Genomic DNA, 22,081 nt, shown 5'->3' with positions numbered 1-22,081 from the left:
CTGGTATGGCCTAATCTGTGTGGAAAAATTAATCAAGCTTGAGCTAAGTGTAGATTTTTTTTTAATGTGCAGTTTAGTGTTTCAGAAAGCCTAATGCACCCGTGTATTTTTCACATTGTAACATTAGATATTTATCCCTTATATTTTTAATATGTGTGTTGCAATGATTTACTTTGTTGTTACTTTCCAAAAGCAGAGTCAGTCCTAATCCACAACAATCTTTCAGAAATGTGAAGTGTCTAGGCTGGGAGAAAAAAATAGGTATGATATAAAGATACTGTGTGATGAGAAGAGGGTGCCTGTCAGCCGGGGAGATGTTTTGGGGGCAGTTGGCCTTGGGCTTGTGCTGTGGCTTTGGACAAGCCTGGAGTGAAGCGGGGAGCCAGGCAGGTGCCAGGTGGTGCTGGGGAGTGAGCACCTGCGGGGCTGCTCCGGATAACTCCGCAGCTCAGAGGCATTTTCCCAGGCTCGCTCCCAGCTGAACGCTCCGTCAGAGCCGTGGGAGAGGGCTTCCCAGCGCTCCCAGCGCGGCTTCCCAGCGCTCCCAGCGCGGCTTCCCAGCGCTCCCAGCGCGGCTTCCCAGCGCTCCCAGCGCGGCTTCCCAGCGCTCCCAGCGCGGCTTCCCAGCGCTCCCAGCGCGGCTTCCCAGCGCTCCCAGCGCGGCTTCCCAGCGCTCCCACCGCGGCTTCCCAGCGCTCCCAGCGCGGCTTCCCAGCGCTCCCAGCGCAGCACGGCCGCCTCGGGCAGCGCAGGGCAGCCTGCCTGGCTCTCCTCTGCACAGCACGCCTGGCTGCGGAGCCTTACGGCAGGGCTGCTGTCTGTTGCTGCCCCTCGGTGCCGTGGGACTCTGAGGTACAGCAAGCAGGGCAAATTACTGTTCCCTTGAAAGGCAGTGCTCACTTGTGCCTGTTTCACCTGAAACTGAAATGTGCCTTTTCTAGAACCGCTTCTAGGCAGTCTCCTTTTGTGTTCCAGGGTCTGTTTATTTCCTTGGGGTTGGGTTGTTTCTTTGGCTTTGTTTTTCTGTTTTGTTTTTGGACCCTGGATCTGATGACTTAGAGTGCCCAGTTTTGAAACAAAAACGAAACTTCAAGTCACTAAATACAATTCTGTTTCTGCCTGTGTGCTGGTAATCCACCGAGGGAGCTTTGTCTGTGTTGCATGGTGAAGAGGAAATTGAAGATGTGATCAGCTAGGTTTGCTGAGCCCAGGATGTGTGAACTTTCTACATTACTGGAAGAAAAATTGTCTGTAGCTTAAGGTTCAGACTTCTGTGTTGTGCTCAAAAGAAGTAAGTGATGGAGCATTTGGTACATATCAGTTGGTCTGTTCTTCCACAAGATCACAAACAGATTTAAACTCATGCTGGGTAACTGTGTAGAAAGCTTTAAGAGCTCTGAGTCGCATGGGCTTCTTGGAGTGAAGGTTTTCTTGTGGGTCTTAATTTCAAGTTTCTTTCTTCGTGAAGCAGAATAGTTAATTGGATAATATATTTCCCCAGAGGGAAGCTGAAAGAGGATATCACAATTTTTATAGTTCTGCAGTCACTCTGACAGCTTTAGAACTGGGGGAGTTTTTCAAACTCCAGCTGACTACAGAGTAGATCATATGTCACGTGCAAGAGGGTTCCAGAACGTTTAATGGGTGTAGCTGTGTGATACTTTCAAAGTGCAGGCATCTTAAATGTAGTGCATCTTAATATTTTCTCAGGCTTAGCAACAAGTAACAGCAAATATCTGTTCAGGCCTTTTCAGCAAAGTATTAAATAATCATGGAAACTAAAATGATTTTTTAGTCTTAGTCCCTCTGGGCTGAGCTTATCAGCTCAGGTGCAATTCCCTGTGAAGGTTTTATAAGACTTTCAGACTTGAGCTGATGCTGCAAAAATAGTTTGTAGAGGTGTCTTGATCTCTTACATAATTATTTATTTTGTCAGATCTGAGGTAGGTGTCTTCCACAGAACAGTAGCTGGCTGAATCAAGGGCCTCTAAGGAGAATTTGAAACTTTGTTCAATCACATGTGATTAAACACTTAACCTCTCAGAGAATACCAGGACAGCAAGAAAAATAAACAGATATAGATGTCACTGATCTATAAAAGAATTTCAAGAAAGCATCCTGCTTTTCCTGTGAAAAACAAATATTCATACTTTTTCACTTAAGATTACTTTCACAAAAAAACCCAAAACATGTGGAATATTGCCAACAAATGGAGGTGGAAAGAAAAACTTTTAATATTTACTGTCTGAAGATTTGTTTTCCAAGCTGTACTTTTAGGAATGCTACTTTCTCAGCTTTCCAAGGTCACAGTGGCATATGTTGTTATTACACTAATAACTTATTTATCTACAGGGCAAATTCTTTGATTTGACTAAGCCTACTAGCAGTGATAAAGAATTGTGGATGCCAAACTGGAAATAGCTAAAAGTAATTTTCCTTAATTGTTCTTTTAAGTAAACAGTTAATAAAGGTGGTGGATTGCATCCAGATTTTTCTCTGGTGCTCATCATTTTTAAGGGATGGTTCAACTTGTCACATCTTGACTGGATCTCTAAAAGGAAGTTAAATTTTGGGTGTCTTCCTGAGGGGAAGGAAAAAAGATGGCTGATAAATTTCAAAGGGATTGATTGTGATTGATAACTGTAGTTGTTAATGAGAGCTGAGGCTCAAGGGCACTCGATGGTGAGCTCCAGAAGATCTTGTAGAAGTAGGAGAGAGGGGGACCCTTCAGGAGGATGTGCATCTGTACTTAGAAATAAGAGATGCCTTGGCACTTGCTCTGTAGGGATTGAGAGTGGAACAAGCAAGCTTTCCTTCTTTTTAAATGATTAGATTATAAGAACAGCAGTAGCACTTCATATTCTAACTTATCTGTGCTAATTGCATCTAGGGTGCCTGACTGTCTTCAAAGCATCAGTAATTTAAGTCTTGCAAACCCCATCCAAGTCAGGGGAAGTATCACCAACCCTCTTTCACAGTTTGATTTCAGTGAGGTGCACAGGGAGACTGGGGAGGATGAGTCACAGATGTCAGGTTTTGCACTTTCAGTGGGAGTCAGGTTGCTAAATACCTTCATGAATGAGGTGCTAACTGATTTACCAGGGTCATTTGGGAATGTAAGTAGAACAAAAGTAAAAGCTGATGTCCTAATACTCTCTCAGCCATAACAGAATCTGTTCTGTCCATTTCCTCCAGCGCTGATGCGCAAGCATTTCTGTCCTTCTTGGGAACAGAAAGTGAAGAAGCCTCTGGAGGTTACAGGTGCTGGCTGAGTCAGCCAGGCCAGCTCGGGCTGCTGTGCACACTGAGGAGTTCAAATGTGGCCATTTCTCACCTCATCCAGTGGAACTGCAGTTGAGCCCTTTCATGCTTGGGTTTCTCTGTAGTTAACTTTTTTGTTTTCCCTACCAGGTCTGTCACCTTCCCCTAGAAGGTGCTTAAGGAAGTGGATCTCTGCAGTGTTCCTGTAGAATGTGTCTGAAGGCATGACACCGCACTATTAAGTGACCATGACATCTCTGATCAATTAATTAATTTAATTTCTGTGGTTGGGTTCCAGAACTTGGTGGTTGTTAATTTGTCTAGATTTTTGCTCTGTTTCAGGCACTAATTTCTTGAGACTTCAGTATGAGAATTCAGCAGTTTCTTTTGAAAAATATTCCATTAAAGTTACTTTTTCCTTTTTATCATTGAGCTGCTGCTGCTTTCTCTCCATCCAGTCTTAGCAGATGTGCAACGCTTTGAGACCAGAATGCCCAAGATACTCTTACACTTAATATTATCCCTTTGTTTTATGTTGCAGCCAACAGTTTGCACATTACTGCCTACTTTATGAAGAGATGGGTTAATCTCCGTTGTGCTCTAGGGAAACGTTATCGTGGTAAGAAATCAGTTTCCTACAGAGTTACTTAGAGGAGAAAGAAAGGGAGCATAACTAAGACACTGTCAGATTTTCATCTACTTAAATCAAAATTGTTTTCAGAGCTTGGGTTTTTTGGTGGGGTTTTTTGGTTTGCATTTTAAAAAGATGATTTCCTGAAAACATCAAAAAAATAAAAAGAGAAGTGTTTCTTGAGATAAGAATTTTTTTTTTTAAACTTAATTTTAAATTTGTGCATGCCTTGCCCCAGGGTAATCAGCTAAGCCTCACCAAATTCTGTAAGTATGACGAGACTCAGCATTTTCCTGAGTCTCTGCAGGGTGAATCAAGCAGAGGTTGCAGCATGAATCACTCCATTATTGCTGGAGTGTCTTGTGACACCAACGCGCAGTACAAGTGGGTGCAGGAAAGGCTTTCACTCCCCACACAGCCGTGCAGCCCTGACACAGGTGATGTCATTGCACCAGGGCTTCTCTTCATGTTCTCTCAAGCCAGGATGCTCTGGAAGGAAGGGAGATCAGTCCTCTCCTGCCAACACCAATGCAAAGGAGCTGTAATGATCGCTGCCCTCTGCTCTGTTCTCTTGGCATTAAACAAAAAAAGCAAAGTCCTTAACAATACTGAATAATTGAATAGATATTTTAAAATAATTTGGTGTTTTTATAGGGATTCATGATATTCATAAGTGTTTCAATCTGTCTTCAAATGCCAACTGGTTGCATTCTAAGTCTATATTGGCTGAAGAGATCAGTGTTGACTTTAAATATTTCATCAAACTTGTCTTGTTAGAGCAGAATTTCAGAGTGTCTGCATTGGAATCTCAACATTGTTTGCTGTCTATTAAATCTCAACTGTTCTAAAGCATCCATGAATACCTAAAGACACTTGCATTTTGCTAGCCAGCAGATGAGATTGTTATAAAATGTAACAATAAAAGCATATTTCTGGAAGCAACTTGGCCTACTCTTCAGTGCTACAAAAAAAAATTCTCTGAGATCAATCTCATAGGTTTATTTCTGCAAGCCTTGTCTCCTTCTTGTCCCACAAAATCAGAATGTTATGGCTTCATTTTGAAATATAACAAAAAAAATTTAATTCTCTTTTTATAAAAACAAAAACCCAGCAACAACAAAAAAGAGCTGAAGATATGAGGATACTGATCTGGAAATAATTCCATATGTAAACAAGAAAATATCCAGCTGTGGTCTTCCCATAGCATTGCCAGATACTGAATAAAGCTTTGTCTCATCTGTTCTAATCTGAGAACCTTCAATTTTTAATCCTTTGTAAACAGAAACTTTGTTGTGTTCATAACAATCCACGTGATTGTGAGTACAATGTGTAATCAGTAGTAGTTAACCACTTGGTTTAATGACTTCAAGAATCTCTGTAGGCAGGCTGTGAAACTCTGTGCCCTGGCCTTACGCTGAGGTTCGGTGCCCAGCCCTGGCTGAATGTTGTTCTGGGCTACAAACCTGATGTAGCTTTTGTGATGAAAAGACTCATCACCAGAACAGCACAAAAGAAATCCTTGTTAAGTGGTTTGTCTGTTGGCTCTGTCTGGTCCTCCTGTCCAGGGGTGCAGGTGGACTAATGTGCAGCCATGACTGTCCTCTTGGGAACTCCATTTATTCTCCTTAGTGATTTTTTTGAATGCTTTATAAAAACAAAACAAAAGGAGGGGTGGCATGTAGAAGAGAGCAGGTGAGAAGCTAGAGAGGTGCATTAAATGAGTTAGTGTGCAATTAAAAAAAATAAACAATTTTGTGTACTAAAATAACATGTATGTTGTTGTTATGAGGGGTTTTGAAAGTGGTTATGATTTTTGTAATCCTCTTTTCAATTCTTTTCGTGTAGAGCTCCGAGTGTTTCCAGAGAAATTTATCGTTTGTGTCAGTAAACTTGACTTTGATCCAAGTGATTGGACATGTGACAATGGTGGATTGGTAGGTACAAAACTGTTCTATAAATTTTTGGGGGATTTTTAATAGAAATGAAACAAATATTTATATATATTGATGTAGTTATTCAAGTATTTGTTACTGTCATCTTGGCACCAGAAAGTCACATGACTAGTTGGGCCAAAGTATTCAAAAGGGCATCCTGAAATGAGCCTAAGGCAGGCAGAAATGGGAATTTTGAAAGCTCAGCATTTTCTGAGCCTTACAGGTCTTGGAGACCATGTGTTTAGAGAGCTGGGTATAATTTTAGCACCTTGATGTAAGGATCTTTTTTCCTTTTATATTTTGTCCTCGTAGCATTTCACTTTCTAAAACTCTAATGTAGCTGTTTGTAATGTCCACGGGTTTTTGTATGTTTTCTTAGCACTTGTTCTGCACAGCAACTCAAGCAGTCAGTGCTGGCCCTGCTGGGGAAAAATCCCCTAACATTTGTGGAGGAAAAGGCCCTGGTGTGTGGTTAAATACCATAAGCAATTCTCCTTAAATATTTCATCCTGAAGGTTTCATCAGCGTCAAGGGCTTCTGGATTTTATGCTGGAGTTGAGTGCTGATTGTCTCAGGAGTGCTCACACAGGCCCAGGTGCCGCTCTGTGGCTCACACTGAGGGTCACAAGTACACCCTGAGGTCTGGGTGGATTTTACCAGTTGGTCTTACGTGTATTAAAGTGTATTTGACCCTTGAAAAAACGTGTTTTCTTTCACTCATTCAACTCCTTCTTTTTCCCAATACCAGCCAGAGTGCTCGTATTTGTAATGCTAAATGCAGATTTTCTTGTTTCAGTTCCTAGCTTGGTACATACCTTCAAGGGTCAAAGAAGCAAGCAAATGTTTTTGGCACTCTCAGAAAAAAAAGATCTCCCTGCTCCAGAAGTACTTTGCTCTTTGGAAAGTTATTACTTTTTCAGTATTGTCTTGAAAACTACTTAATGCTTGAAGTAGAAAATTCTATCTCTGCATTTTGACAGAGAAATAATTATGGGGTTTCTTATTGCTTAAGTAACTCTTATGAAATATCCAATTCCCTCATTTGGTATTTTTCATCTTTCCATAAATTAAGAGTTGAGAAGATTTCTATAGTTTTTGTTGTGATTTTGTGTGGGAAGGAGAAGGCAAACTTAAAAATTCAACGCTAGGGACTTAAGCTTTGCTGTTTCAAGATTGGGTCTTGATCTGTGGAAACTCCTTGTTGTTTAAAAGGCAAGTTTAAACACTTTTATATTTAAAAAGAAAACATCTCTTAGTGAGCCAATAACCTAATCAGCAATCAAGTCTTAGGAGTTTGCTTTGCTTGCAGATGCAATGTGTGTGCACAGCCCTGGCTGGGATGGGCAGTGTAGTGTGCTGGTAGGAGGGAGTAAGAGAAAGATAGCCCTAAGCATCTTCCCTGGTTTGAAGAACTTGGCAAGATGGGAGCAGACCCTCAGCAAAGGTTTTGGAGCATCTGTTTAATTCTTACCACTCTCACTTAAAGGGTCCACTCCAGACTGTTTTGTTGTTCCAGGGCTCCTAATGCACATTAGTACCAGATTTGTCATATACTCCAGCTGAGTACTTTGCCAAACTGGGGGAGTGTTTGATTGCCACTGAGAGTTTTTCAAGTTCTTGGCAGGCCAAAGGAAAGGCAGAGAATCTGCACTTTGTGTGTGCCTGCTTTTCTCCATGCAGTTGAGCCGTGAGTAGGCTGGAATTCTAAACTCTGCCCTACAAAAGACCACCCAGAAGACCTTTCTGTTGATACACTCTGCAGATTCTGTCATGGGCTGAAAATGAGGCTGTGTTTTGTTTTCTTCTCTGTGTTGTTTGGGTTTGAATAATGCCACAGGGTTGGATACAAGCTCTTTTAAACCTTTAATCAGCTTACACCCTTGGATTTGAGGGCCTATTTGTGTTTTACAAATGCAGTTAACTAGACATTAATGGAGACTTTGTCACTTTGCTGAGTTGCTGTGACTGTGATTGACCTAGTCAAGACTTAGTGATTATGTATTTTTTAAAACTGTATTTATGCTGGTTTATGGTCTGGATCAAGCTTTCATTCCTGAGCTCTGTCAATACAAATCAGGCTCAGTGCTCCTCTTTCCCACTACTTGGAACCAGCTTTATGTCAGCCTGGTGCATGTTTCCTTGACTGACCACAACTCTGGGTCTTCATCTGTCTTCAGCCTTTCATTCTTTGCCTCTTCTCTGCCTTTTAGGCTGCTCGTGCATCTCTGAAATAGGCTGTGCTTAAACAACCAATTTCAAGGGATGTAGCCAGCTATGAAATGAAATCTTTGTCCTGCACCTTAGGAAAGATCATAATTAGATTGCTTTTGAGATATTCACAAGCACAAACCTCAGCATCAGTTGCTGGGAGAACCAATTTTAATCCTTCTGTGATGCCTCATGTAAGACTAAGGTTAGGGTGGATTAGACAGTCTCTGTCAAATCAGCTTTAAGCATAAACTAATAAAATATTTGAGAGCACCTCAAAGGAGCAGGGATGAAATAAAACAGAGAAAATCTATGGATATGTAATTTTCTAGGATGTATTTCTAAATGGGTGTGTCCATGGTTATGTTTAAAACTCAGGCTGCAGGCAGTAATAGCATTTTGGAAGAAGGGAAATTTCTAGCAGAGAAACAATATAGCAAGTTATTGAAATTACATAAGCAAATTGGAAGTCTTAAGGAAAAGATGGAAGAATAGGCAGAGTGATTAATGCTGAGTTTAAACATAAAACCATTGTTTCCTATTTTACCAAACTGTGTTTGTAATCTTGAATAGTTTTATCTTGAAAAAGAAGACAGTTTTGGGAACTGAAGAAAGAGGAAACCCAAGGAAATATATAAGAGCTCTGGAGACATTAGTCAACAATTGTCAGTGACGACATTTTCTTGATTATTATTATGTAGGGAGCTAAAATGGAAAATTGGAAATGGGTTATCTGGGGAAACAGTGGAAATGGAAATGGGTGGAAGGCTTATGGGCATTTGAAAATGTGCAAACAATGGAGTATTCATTGATAACCACATCAGCTTTATACCAGAATCTATGAGAGGAAGCACTCCTAGGGAAAGCATGAAGGAGGTTAAGCTAAAGATGGTATTAAAGTGGAAATTTGAAATTACTTTTTGAGTAAAATCAGAAAAGAAAGTGAGGAGTAGAAGGTCCTGTCTTTATGAAAAAGGTCTTGGATTTTCCACTGAGCCTTGTTAAGTTACAGAGGATATTAGACAAAAATAAGGATTCTATTCCAGCAGAATATTGCATTTTAAAAACCAAACCAACCAAAAAAAACCCCTTCACAGTTACACATGGAGAAAAAAGTGCTAAAGATGTGCCCAGTGCTTTTTAAAATCCCCAGCAGGGAAAGAAACTGTTTCATCTTCTTCATACATGTCTGATTTATAAATTGTGTCATTGTAATACTTTTTAGGAGCATTAGAGAATTCTCATTCTTAAAACTCCTAAGATCCTTAGTGACAGGGTTTGCTTGGGTTTTGATTGTACTGGGAAGAGGCTTCTGGTTCTTTCATGCAAACGTGAAACTTTTCTGTCATAGCAGATCTGTCCTGCTGGAGTGTGTGCTGCTGGAATAGTGTGTCTGTTGGAATGCTGAATGAAAACTTCAGATAGTAGTGATTTGTAAAGATTAGGACAGGACTTTATGTGGAATTTAGTTATCTTAAATGCTTTAAAGACTTATTGTTAAATGATATCAGATTGGGTAGGGGAAGAAGGAAATGCTGTGAAATAGAATTGCAAAATTCACACTTTAAGCACAAATTTTGGCGTGTGTGTATATCTATATATGCGTATAAAATATTACAGTGAAGCTGCTGTGATGGTGGGCTGCTCCTGAAAAGGTCACTCCACATCCCCTCTACATCCAGCCACATATTCCTTTCCTGTCTGGGTACAATGGACCAAGTGATTCTTCAGCTGAGAATGAATTAGTTCATTGACTTGATCTAGCAGAAAATTATTTATTTGGGAGTTTTTCTGTTTTCTGTTGGAGGATTAGTTTTCCATCATGTCAGTTCACTGAACCAACTCATCCTGTACCCACACACTTGCCAATTGTGATGGAAAAAAAATGTTGCAGGAGCATGCAGCCAGGATTTGGATGAATGGAGCTCAAGCAACCTTGAGGTAGCAGCTGAAGCTACCTGGGTTTGAAAGTAACATCCACAACATGTTAATGTTACATTTCTTGTAATATTTGTCTCGTTGCTGGCTTTTTAATGTCACTGTCCTTTTTGAATTTTGTAACATCTAGTTTTCTGGGATTTTAAATAATGTGCTGAATTATTTTCAGATACTATAGTAAACAGGAGAAAAACATGCTGTAGTTGATAAATATGACAGGTTCACTACTTCTTTCAAAAAGGTAGAGAGGGGAAACTGCAGACTAGTGAACTGTATCCAAACACCACATTAGCAGAACAGGCAAAGAATTGCTTGAGTGATTTTTCACTTTTGACACCTCAAACTTCTGTCACTATTTTTCACTCATCCTTCCTGTTCTGTGCTCCTCCTGCCTTCACTTCCCTTGGCATTCTTGTCTTGAGTGTTTGTCAGTGCTGGGGTCATTCAGTGACCCCCTCTGAAAACCAGGGGTGGTTTTGGTTTGTGTTTTTATTGTTTGCGGGGTTCGCTCTCAGCCAGATCCCTTCGGGGTTGATCCTTGGCAGGACCACACGTTGGGTCAGGCTGAGACTTCCCTTTCAGTGTTGGGGTAGCTTTCAGTGAGCTTCAGTCATTAGGCTGCTGTCCCTGAGAAAGTGCATCTCAGAGGAGCGATCCTGAAGTCTGGGACTCAGTCATAAAAAGAAAGCTGCAGCAGCTTTACAGTTTTCCCTCTTGTGCCAGCTGTCTGCCTCTGCCTCCCTGGAGATCCCCACTCCTGCAGCAGTGCTCACCAGAGGGGCTGCCTGCCTGCATCTCCTCTTCCTGGCCATCACAGGCCTGTGGATTCGTGCACACCGAGCTTCCCTGGGTGGGAGCAGCTGGGGGGTGTGTGCTCCCTTCTGCCAGCTCTGAGTGGGGCAGGAGCTCCTGCAGAAGAGGAGGGAGGAGACCTGAGAGCGGTGATGCTGGGAATTGCCTCAGTGAGATTTGTCCAAACTTGCTGCAGTTTCTTCTCTTAGCTTACAAACTGATTTATTTTCTGCATGGCAAATGTCTCACAGCTGTCTGCTGCATTAACTATCCAGAGAAGTGGACAAATGATGAAATGAAAACTGACACAATTACTTCAATTAGTCAAGACCAGAGAAGGCTTTGGAGAATTTCAGAGAAACCTCCCAGAGCTGGGTAGAGAAGCACTAGGGCTGTAAATGAGAATCATCTGTTGATAAATGCACAGTATTTTGACTGAAAAGAGCAATTGCTGTGCTCATGCAAACTGCAGAGTGAATTAATTGTGATGGCTGGAAAAAGGCCAAGATATTGCTGCAAGGAATTGATTGGAAAAATTTGGTCTGTGGCATTATTTATCTGAAAAGCAGACAGAATATTAGATTATGTATGGAATGAAATAAAAAGTAATATTTATTGCCTTAAAGCCAACAAGTAAGTGTAATGCATCCTCAATAAAAGTGTGTGTCATTATGCAAAATCAGGTGAAGCCGAGCAGAAATATAGATGGTCCTATAGCAGCAGTAAAAATTATTAAGATTGTAAAATGATTTCCATATGAAGCAATCCTCAAAAAGTAGGGACAAATTGAGTAATCTTTTACTCATTTTGGTAGTTGCTTTTTATGAGTGCTCCAGTTGATTTAAATCTCACAACTTAGCAGCGTTCACAAGATCCCATTTGTCAAAGCCTTGTGGTTATTTAAGATATTATCATCTGTCATCATCCTTTCACCTCCCTCATTTTCCTCTCCCATCTCTCTGTTGCTGTCACAGCTTATGCTGGTGCTTTGTGTGGATTTCACCTGATTCTCTGCTCTTTCCTCTCTGCAGGCTTGGAGAGGACAGGCACCCCTGGCAGAGGGTGGGGGAAGGCTGGCAGGGCTCACGTTAAAGCTGCAGAGAGCCAAAGATTTTATTTAGCTGTGGTGCATCTGTGAGATTTTGATGGCTCTAGGATTTGAAAAGGTTTAACTTACTTTAAGTTTTGATAATAATTCTTGATATTCCTGTTGGGCAAAGCATGTTTGACAGGATTTTTAAAACTTGTTTTTAGGAGCAATCTGTTCCTCAGTCTTCAGCAGGAATCTCTTAGAACTAATAGGAAGTTCATAACTTGACTGAACAGGAAAGTGAAATATATGATGGTAAAGTTCACAGCTGGATTTTTGAACAATTTGTAATTATTTGAAATTATTTGGAGGGACAGATCCCCAGTGTGGGCTCAGAGGTCTTGGGGGTTTTCAGGGTGGTGGTACTGGTGTTGGTTTTGGAAGCCAAGCTAAAACATTAAACTGTTGCACAGTAATTATTTTGTGACCTGTGCCATTCTTGTTTTACATATTTTGGGTTTGTGTAACCAGTGAGATCAAGAGTATTAGTTATTCTTTACAACATCTCCTCTGGATGTTACTGCATGTTGCAATTGCATAAAAAAACAACAAAAGAGCATAAAAATGATTTATTTTTTTCCTGTAAGTATCCAAGTGTTGGGCATCTGAATCACACTGTACACATCATGTGCTCCAAGGAGTGTTCTCTTACGTCATATAACCCATGCCATGTCTGGGCAAATGCAAAGTTTGCCTCAGTGTTGCTGCTGGGTGATGCTGAGGGACATCTGCTCTGGCTGACCCCATACCCTCTGAGGTTTGGTAGGCACTTAGAGGATCCTCATGCCAGCCTGTGAAAAGCTGTAGTACAGGATTACAGCAGGGCCTGCTCCAGATATTCTCTCTTGATTTGTAAGCTGGAGAAAGGGGTCAAGCACCACAGAAAATTGCTGTTCCCTCATTTTATAAAAATCTCTTTCAAGTATGAAATGTGTCTTGCATGCATGTGCTCTTTCATAATTACTGGATTCAGGAACCTAAAAATTGATGGAAATGGCTGGCTGAAGATGCATGCTTAAAAGACATTGGTTTCCTTTAAAAAGGTAGAAATTCACTGTCAATATGCTCTAGGTTTTTCTTTAGTGTCATTGAGAGAAGTTATTTTGGTTGAAAAGCTGTTGTCTACTCCTCCATTTCTTATCAGTGGACACTTTCTCTGAAGATAGAATCTGAGTCTTGTAGCATCAGTCTATAAAATCAGAATGATTAATAGCTCAATTACTTAACATTAATTTTAGCAGTTCTTGCCTTCAAGCAAATGCACACAGCCTGTGTCACGTGCTGCTCAGTGGGTAAATAAATCAGTTATTTTGGGAGCATTCTGTGCCTGTACAAAGTGTAATGGGGTGTTTGCTGCCTGTGTTACACACAGGTCTGATTTATAAAAAGGCTCCCCTTTTTATAAAGGCAGCTCTAAGTTTTAGGAAGAATCACATTTCATTTGTTCTCTGCCATTTACAGCAGAAATTATTCTATTTTCTCTTTACTAGGTGTTCAAATGCAAATCTAGAGAGCTCTGAATTCCTTACACTCAGAACAGTCTGGGATTCCTCCTATATATGAAATACAGTTAAAATCTGAACCAAATACTTCAAAAGGAAGAAGGCATTTTCCTGATAGAAGTCATATGCTTTAAGCTAATCTGGTGATGCCTGGGGGACTTTTGGAATGTTTGTAATTGCCAGGACTTAGGTATTGAGTGAGAAACTTGGGTTCACACCTTGTGTTTTGAGAAAGTGGAATGTGCATCACAGGGGCTTGTAACGGATTGGGCAATGTTTGGACTAAAAAGTACAGACCATAGGCTCTCCTGAGGAGCAGAACTGAAAATCTGTGGTGTCACATTCAAAGGAATTTTGGTTGTAGGTGATGAAGACTGTGCTGATCCAGGAGTTTGATTTTGCCTTTTCTGCTAGGTCATGGGAAGGCTGCTCCTCCTGGACAGATGCAGTTTGCTCTGGTTGTTTGATACATTCTTTTCAAGATTGAAATTGGAGTGTTATTGAAAACCACCAGCATTCCTTAAGAATACTTATTTCAAAGGCAACACCAGTATTCCAAAGTAACCTTAATGGTTTTTACTGGAATTTACTGACTTTTACAGCAGGACAGTCAGCTTTAAAATGTAGAACAATATTCCACAAATCTGATCAAGGAACTGTATTTCAGGTTGAGAATAATATCCATTTCTGTACTTGGAAAACTTCTGCAAGTGTTTTATGATGTGGTTGGAGTTCATAAGTAGAACTGCCAGGACTGATGCATCACTACATTGGAAATGCAAAAAAATTTGCATCTTGAAACTGTGGGAAGTTTTTCCTTCATGTGGGTTGGGAGAGGTTGGCAGGAGACGAGACCCAAAGTCCTGTCTCTGTCACTTTTTTATCAGTTAGATTGTAATGTCTGATTCATCCTTCCCTCAGAAGCCTCCTCACTTGCTTTAAGGAGCCCTTTTTGTTTATCAGATTGGCAGAAGTCCTGTCTGACCTCTCTGATCTGCCCATCATCTGTCAGGACACCTCTGAAACCTAAAGGTTATCTTTGATGGTTGAGCTCATGATACAGCTTAGAATGGCACTGAGAGAAATCATCCAATTGCAAGCTTACAAAAAGCTCCCCTCAAGAAGTGTTTCTGCCTTACTCATTTCACTAATTTTAGTTTTATTGTATGGACCTGGGGTAATATGTTGGTTCATAGCTTTGCCTATTTTATTATCTTTATGGTCCCTTCCCATTTGCCACCATGATATAAAAATTGATTTCTTGAACCTGCCAATGTATTCTATTAAGTATTTTTGATGAGCCACGTTGATAAATGCATTTTATAAACTGTGTTTTGTATTATGGGGTCTGGACAGGACATGAAATAGAATTATCTCTTAGTCTTACTTTATAAGCTTGTGGCACTGAGAAGAGTGAGACACAGCTAGCAAGCGTGACACCAGAGAGGCAGGAAAGGGGGGCAGCAGTGTTCACTTTGAAGATTTTCTTTCAACCCAGTATTAGGCTGGAAGAAAAAAAAGAAAAGAGTATTTGTGTGAGTATATTGTCCTGCTGGAAAGGCCAGAGCTTTCACTCTGCTTCAGGGAAATGAGTTCCTCTTCAGGGTAAGGGTTCCTCACAAGTGCCCATCCATGGGTAGTTCTTCAACAGATATTTAGTGCTGTACTGCTGAATTCAGCTGTCCTGGAGAGAGATGGAGACAGCAATGAATGCCATTTTTACAGTTCTGAGGGTTTCTTCTTCAGCTTGAGTGTGTAGTAAGTGGAGTAAAATAGCCAAAAAAAAGAAAAAGGGAATCTTCAATTTGATAAACATACAGGAAGTATGTTCTGTGCCTAGCAGTGTGCCTGATAGTTCTCTGTAGGTTTTGATAGAGATTTTTCTTCACCCAGACATCTCTTTGGCTAAGTATTAAGGACCTTGAAATCAGTTTTGGGGAGGCCAGTGTCATGAGGAGGTAGGCTGGTAAGACTTTTCAAGCTTCACTTCTGTGGGCCCTTCTCTGCAGTTTCAGTGACAAAGAGGACTGAGCTTACCCTGGGATTTTAAGAGCACATATTTCTAATACAACTTGGCAGTTCAAGGGCTAGAGAAGCATTTTAATCTTTTGTGCCCACCCAGTCTCTATACAAATGTAAATATGTCTGTCTTTAACAATTTGCCGAGAAATGTGGTTTTAATTTGTTAGCAGCAATCCCACTCCCTGCAGCTCTTTCAGAGTCGAGGCGCAAGTCTGGCGGTGCTTTGACGTTTTTCTCTGTCATGGTGTCATTGTTTATATGATGTCTGCTTCTGCTGTCCTCCCTTTTATGCCTGGAATATTTTTCTTTAATTATTTCACTGCCTAAAAGGAATCTGGGATTACTAGACAGGATGAGAGCAGATTAGCTTTTTTTCTTTCTTTAGCAAGTCCTGAAGTTCCCATAGGAAATAAATAGTATTCCCAAAACAGACGGTGTGTTTTATTTTTTTTTTAATTAACTAAAATTATTAAGTCTAATAAAGAAAATAAAGGAAGTATCGCCAATACTGGCTGTGTGTCTTAGTAGTATATGGAGTGCCCACTGTTGTTATTTATGACTCCCTCTGCCTTCTCTTGTGGACTTATTCCAGCCTTAGGGAGTTTACATCACTACTAATAGCAAAAGGCTCTCTGGTTCCCACAGAGTCTTTCAGAGCCTGACTCATATGCCTTGTGTTAATTGTTCAGCTCTCAAAATACAGCACTTACAGGGTGTGGTTCCGAGGGGAAAATCTACTGTACTTAGAGGGCATGTTCAGAAGTGTTTCACATATAAATCATTTTGATTTTTACTTTTTTTGATGCCTTAACCCTTTCTGTCACTGCTTTGTGTGATAAGTTATTTGAAAGCAAAACAAAAGGTCGATGGCAGCGCAGTGAGGGAATGTGTTAGCCCTGCAACTTGGGGCCATTAGCTCCAGCCTGACAACTCACAAGTGCTGTGATTTTGTCATCCTGGCCTCTCTGCAGGGTCTGCTCCTCCCAGCCTGGCAGGACCATCCCAGTCCTGCAGGGCCCGGAGTCAGAGGCAGGTCAGAGCTGGGGCTTATTACTTATCTGCAGTAGGGAGTCCGTGGGGACAGGAACTATCTCCAGTCCTCCCCTGGGTTTTGTACCAGGGGCTCCTTTCCATGCCTTGCTTACCACAGTGACAAGAGTTGCCTGAGTGGGCTGCTGATCCTGGCCTGGTCGGCACACTGGGGACTGAAGAAGATTTAACAGAATTAGCCTTACCTGTTTCCACCCAGCAGGAACTCAGATGGTCTCCAGCTCTCTGGCCAAGTATGAGTGCTCTCCAGCTGCTTTGATGCGGGGTGATTGTGCAAGACCCTTCAGCCTCCAAGTTGTGTTACTGGAAATCAAAATAGTTTCTACACACTTTGCAGTCTCTGCCTTCTCTTAAAATTAGCATAGGGCTCGAGCATCTTAGTAGTATTTCTTTCTTTAATAGCTTACAAAGTATGAAAATATATTTAGTCAAATTAGGGGAATCTACCTCCAGCAAGAATAGAAGCAGCAATTAATCCCTCCGATTAAACTAGTTAAGCTTGATTTCTGAGGCTGGGATCACATTGCATGTATGCTCTGTGTGTTTTCTGCCTGCTGTAAACACACTCGTTGCACCACGAGTGGACAGAACTTCATGCATGGCTCAATGTGCACATTTGTGTAACTTGTCTCTGAAAGGAAGGCTCAGAACAGCTGTAGCTTTTTTAAGTGCCAAAATGGCTTTACTTCTTTGCCTGACTACTCTCCATCTGCTTGCAAAATAGGAAGCTGTTTTCACTGGCTATTTCTTCTGGAAAAGCATGGAGGTCCCCCCGCCCTCTCCTCTAAAACAGAAATAAAAATGGGCAGGGCTTAATCTCCCTAAGTGACAGGTTCCTGAGGGATGTTCCAGGCAGGGTCAGTACAGGCTGTGGCCTTGAGCCTCTGCTGGCCGTCTCCGTGTCCCTCAGTTCTTCCAGACCACCTGGCTCCAGTGCCTCACCAGGGAATGGGCTGGAGCTCCCCTGCGTTTGGGGAGCCCTGTCAGAGGCTGCATCGTGGGGGCTGACGGAGAAAAGTGCTCTCAAAGACAAGGAGATGCACAAAGCCTCTTCTCCCCTTGACTTCACCACTTCTTTTCCCTCTCCTCTGGAGCCTCAGAGATAATACTTTTTTGGAGTGCGTGGTAGTTAATGGTGAAATCAGCAAACAGCCCTTCTCTGGTTGAGATTGTTTGATTGCCAAGGGAAGTGCTCACAGCTTGAAGAAAAAGAGCATTTCCCTTCCCTCCCGCTCGCCCCAACCTCGCATTATATAAAAGGATGGTGCTGCTGTTAGCTGAGACCAGAAAGAATTCCCCTGGTGTCCTGTAGTAGCCAACCACTACAAGCTGCGAGCTCAAATGTTAGAATGAAAAGTTTTAACCCTTGCCTTGTTCAACGAGCAAATAACGCTGTGTACAGTTTTTTGTAAGCATGGAAAATGATGGGAACTCCTTAGAGAATAAGTGTAGAGACCACTGCGCCAGTCAGTCTCTTCAGAAAAAAAACTGACAAGCGTGCTCCTGTCTGCAAGAGAGATTGCTGGCATTTGTCACAGTTTAAGCCACAAAGATGTCAAATATTTGCCAACAGTTTTCTCAGATGGTTTGGAAAGCTACGTCCTTTACATTGCAGCCTTGTTTGTTTGCGGTGTATTTTAGCATATGAAGTATGTTGCTTGGGAGTCAAGGGGAGGGAACTGACTAGACTCCCAAATATTAAAAGATTAACAATAATTGTTTCTTTTAGACTGCTTAGATCAAAATAATAAAGAACAGCTGTAAATCTTAGTATTAGAAGATTTCTGAGCTTTCTGTTGAATAATCATAGTTTGATGTGTCATGCTTTAAACCTGTATTTTCTTTTGGAGCAGAAAGAAGAACTTTCCAATGGGACGTCTGAATATTTTACTGAATCTGCTGAGAACAAGAAGCTTAAGATTAGTCTGAGTGAACAAATAAAGCAAGACATCCTGAGAAAAATGTATGCCACTATTCTTTATAAGCTTTTGAATTTATAATTGGTAAAATCTGGTTTGGTAAAATCTAGCTTATGAAATAAAATTTAAAATAATAAAAAATTTTAAATAATATAAACTACCTTACAAAAGAATATTTTAAATTACTAAAAGATTACTACTGTATTGTGGATAAGCACATAAAATGATTGTTGTGTTTTACAGCATGGAAAAAGCTATTACAACCCACGTAGATGTCACACATAGCACTAGGCAGAGTCAAAACAAGCTGTTTTTCCTTGAATGAAGCTCTGAGCCAAAATAAATATGCGATGCTTGAATTGGGTGGAAAACACTTCACAAACATTTTTTGTTGTTCATTTTGAAACTCTGGATCAATAGTCACAATTAAAGAGTATCCCTGGTGGAGTGGATGGGGAGAATGAGCTGATCAGCTGAACTTGTCACTGCTCCATGTGGTACCAGGACTCCATCCCAAGCTGTGGGAGATGCCAGCAGCCCCAAACCACCTGTGAAATCAGGGATTTGCTGTGAACCCTGGCAGCTTTTCTTTTTGCCCCTGTCGTCTCATCTGTGTTGTCTTTAGCAATGAGATTAGCTTTGGAGGCATGCCAGCTCTACCTGTTTTGGATGAGCCCTCTTTGAGCAGAGTTAGATGCACTGTCCTGGGAACTGCTGGGCAGCAGTGGGGCAGCAAAATGTGGTCTCAGCTTGGGGCCATCTCTAGCAGCTGTGTGTTTAGACTCCAAATGCAGCTTCAGGACTTGGGCATAAAGCTCATCTTATGGGCTGTGGGAAATGCAGATCCATAGGTAGCACGCTGCTGAGGAGTGTTTGTGTACTGACACTCCGTCAGGTCCCTTGTGATCCTGTTCTCCTGTGTAATGCCTTTCAGAATATCATCCACTTGCATTACCCAAGTCCTTGCCAGATGAATGGGCTTGATACTCCATGAGTAGTGGTTAACTTAAAAGCAATGCTTTGAAATGTCCTGGGAAAAATTCCAGAGGAACATTCTAAAATAGAGATTAGGAGCTCTCACACAGAGGCGCACTCACTGCTCTCCCTGCCTGCCCCCTCTTCTTGTAGATATGCATTATGCATGTGGATATATGGGAATGGTTTGCAGTCATTTAGGCACTTAGGAAATGCTATTTTATCTAGCCAGTTCAGAAAGGAATTCAATATACTTCTACTCTGTTGACCTTTAACATCTGTAATGAATTCAGTTCTGCCTCTTGGAAAAGAGTGTGAACTCACTCCTTCATAGCTTAGTCATTAATAAATAGGGCTCTCCCCTAGCACAGTGGAAAATCAGATGGATAACGCTTGATATTATCCACACTAGGCAAACATTGCTGCTTGTCAAGATGATACACAGGGATTTTTTCCATGTTCAGAAAGAGGGTGGCCCAAGTGGTGTTTCAGAGTTGGAAAAACAGTAAATGGAGTCAGGAAAGGTTCTTTTTTAATTTCAAAAACAAAATTCCTTTTTATTGCAGTGTGAAGAGGACAAAACCAAGGAGAAGTAGTGCAAGCAAACCTCAAATCAGCAAGGACTCCAAGAAAGTGTATCTTGGCTGGGCAGACTTGCAGACAGAGAACAGAAAGAGCGACTGTGAGACTTCTGCCAGTGCTCGGTCTGCTGTGAAACGTCGGAGCCCAGGCCTGCTGGAGGACTGCACAAACACAGCTGAGAGCAGCCTGGGGCTTCCTGTGCTGGAGCAGAGAAGGGATGTTGGTCAGAGAGAGCCAGAAGAGGTTCGCAGCCAGCACAAAGCTCGCTCTCTGCAGTGGCCAGAGGCAAGGCTGCTCAGTGAGAGCCCTCCTTGCTGCTCTGAGTCAGCGCTGCTGGCCCCTAAACAAAGTCAGAGGCTGACCAGAGCACAGGCTCAGCTCGAGACCTGTGGTTCACAGGAAAAGTTGGAGCATTTCACAAAAGTGTCCTCTGAAGGGACTCCTTTAACTTCCATTAATACAGAAAGGAGTGACTGTGATGATAATTGTTTGGGTCCATTCCTGGAGGAGAAGACACCTCTTAATTACAGGTTGTTTTCAAGGCAAGATGTGACAGAGACTGTGGTTGACAAGAAGTCGTTGACTTTGAGAAAAAACCCCTCCTGGTCTCCTTTTGTGAGCAGCAGTGGAGTGCAGGCGAGCCAAAATGAGCCAAGCACAGCCCCTGAAGAGCTGCCTGCAGTGCCAACATCAGAGCTGCACCCCATGTCTTCAGAGAAGCTTTCCCAAAAAAGAAAAAAAGAGGTGGAAATTGGTCTTGGGAAGTTAAAACTGCGAAGGCTTAAGAAGTCAAAATCTGAATTAGTGCCTTGATAGCATGGGTACTCAGCCAAGGTTGTGCCTAAGCAAAGAGCAGGAAGCAACTCAAAATGATGGAAAACAATAGAAATACAAAATCAAAATTAGAGAACACATTAAGAAAATGTAGTTAACTAAGGATCTTAGTCATTTGGCACTGTAATACAGGTAATCCTTTTAAGTCTTTAGGAATTAGTCATGATTATTGCACAAGTCAGCATCATATTTATAGAAAGAAAAATCTCTTATAAAATAATATTTACTAAGCAAAATTTTAGATTTATACGTATTCAGTCCTATTAAAAAGTCATATCAGCTGCTGGTAGCAAACGTTAAAACTCCTTGTGTGATCTGTTAGCAGCTGCAGTTATTTGGTATCTTGCTTGTTTCTGAGCATGTCGTTTATTTTAGCAAAAAATTAACCCTTTCTCTATATTAGAAAGTTTGTGGTTTACTCACATGATCTTTACAGCAATAAAGCAAATTAAGTTTATTTCAAATAAGTCTTTAACCAGGATTAATAGCTGATGATTTGAGGCCCACTTTTTCAGAGAAGTTTCAAAAAAACTGTATTTTCTGCTTGTGTAGTTTTGATATGAACATTTAATTCTAGCCCATGTTGTGGAAAAAAGTCATCATGCATTCAGTCTTGGGGAAAAATAAAGGTTTCTTTTATATATTTAGACTTATATATTTACACCTGGATGTGCAAACTTTGTTCTTGGGTGAAGTTCATATATAAACTTGATGTGTACACATCTTTATGGATACATGTTTCAAAATGAGGCCTTGCTTGTGCGCAAGGACAGCACGCTGGTTTTCATGTGGAAGTTATACCAGAGTTAAATCTTATTTTCAGAAAAGTTTTAATTTCACAGTGCTTGTTCATACTGCTTCTTAAATTTAAATGCTAATGGGCTAAGGAAATGTACCTTTTTTATTTCATGCTTATCTTTTTAAAATGTGTGGAATAAATGTATAAGCTGTTTTCTTTCATCGTTCTCAAGCTCGTGTGGGCACAGCCCCTGAGGCAGCCGTGCCCTGGCAGCAGGAGGGCCAGGAGGGGACTGGCCCACTCTGCCCTGACCTCGAGGGCTGGGCACAGCTGTGGGCACTGGAATGTAAAAAAGATATAAACGTGTTTGAGAACTTCCAGAGGAGTGCACGAGGATGGTGAAGGCCTTGAGGGGAAGCCCTGTGAGGAGCAGCTCTGGGTCTGTTCAGCCTGGAGAAGAGGAGGCTGAGGGGAGTCCTCACTGCAGCTGCAGCTTCCTGGTGAGGGGAACAGGAGGGGCAGGCACTGATCTCTTCTGTGTGGTGACAGTGACAGCACCTGAGGGAATGGCCTGAAGTTGTGTCCGGGCAGGTTTAGCTTGGCA

The 22,081-nt window shown here is 41.5% G+C and overlaps 1 protein-coding gene across 4 annotated transcripts in view; it reads left to right on the top strand.

Moving 5' to 3' along the window:
- Positions 1–21,698, top strand: part of SLX4IP (SLX4 interacting protein) — a 70,080-nt gene extending 48,382 nt beyond the window's left edge. For all 4 annotated transcript variants that reach the window (XM_059840440.1, XM_059840439.1, XM_059840441.1 and 1 more), the window contains exons 5-8: positions 3,803–3,880; positions 5,738–5,826; positions 18,282–18,391; positions 19,889–21,698. In XM_059840440.1, coding sequence (XP_059696423.1) covers positions 3,803–3,880; positions 5,738–5,826; positions 18,282–18,391; positions 19,889–20,717 — 1,106 coding nt within the window. In that variant the 3' untranslated portion in view covers positions 20,718–21,698. The remainder of the gene's footprint in view (positions 1–3,802; positions 3,881–5,737; positions 5,827–18,281; positions 18,392–19,888) is intronic.
- The last annotated feature ends 383 nt before the right edge of the window (positions 21,699–22,081 follow it).

The sequence above is a fragment of the Haemorhous mexicanus genome, chromosome 3, assembly GCF_027477595.1.
Source record: "Haemorhous mexicanus isolate bHaeMex1 chromosome 3, bHaeMex1.pri, whole genome shotgun sequence".
Taxonomy (NCBI): domain Eukaryota; kingdom Metazoa; phylum Chordata; class Aves; order Passeriformes; family Fringillidae; genus Haemorhous; species Haemorhous mexicanus.
The sequence above is the reverse complement of the archived record's forward strand: the minus strand, read 5'-3'. Positions and strand labels throughout refer to the sequence as shown.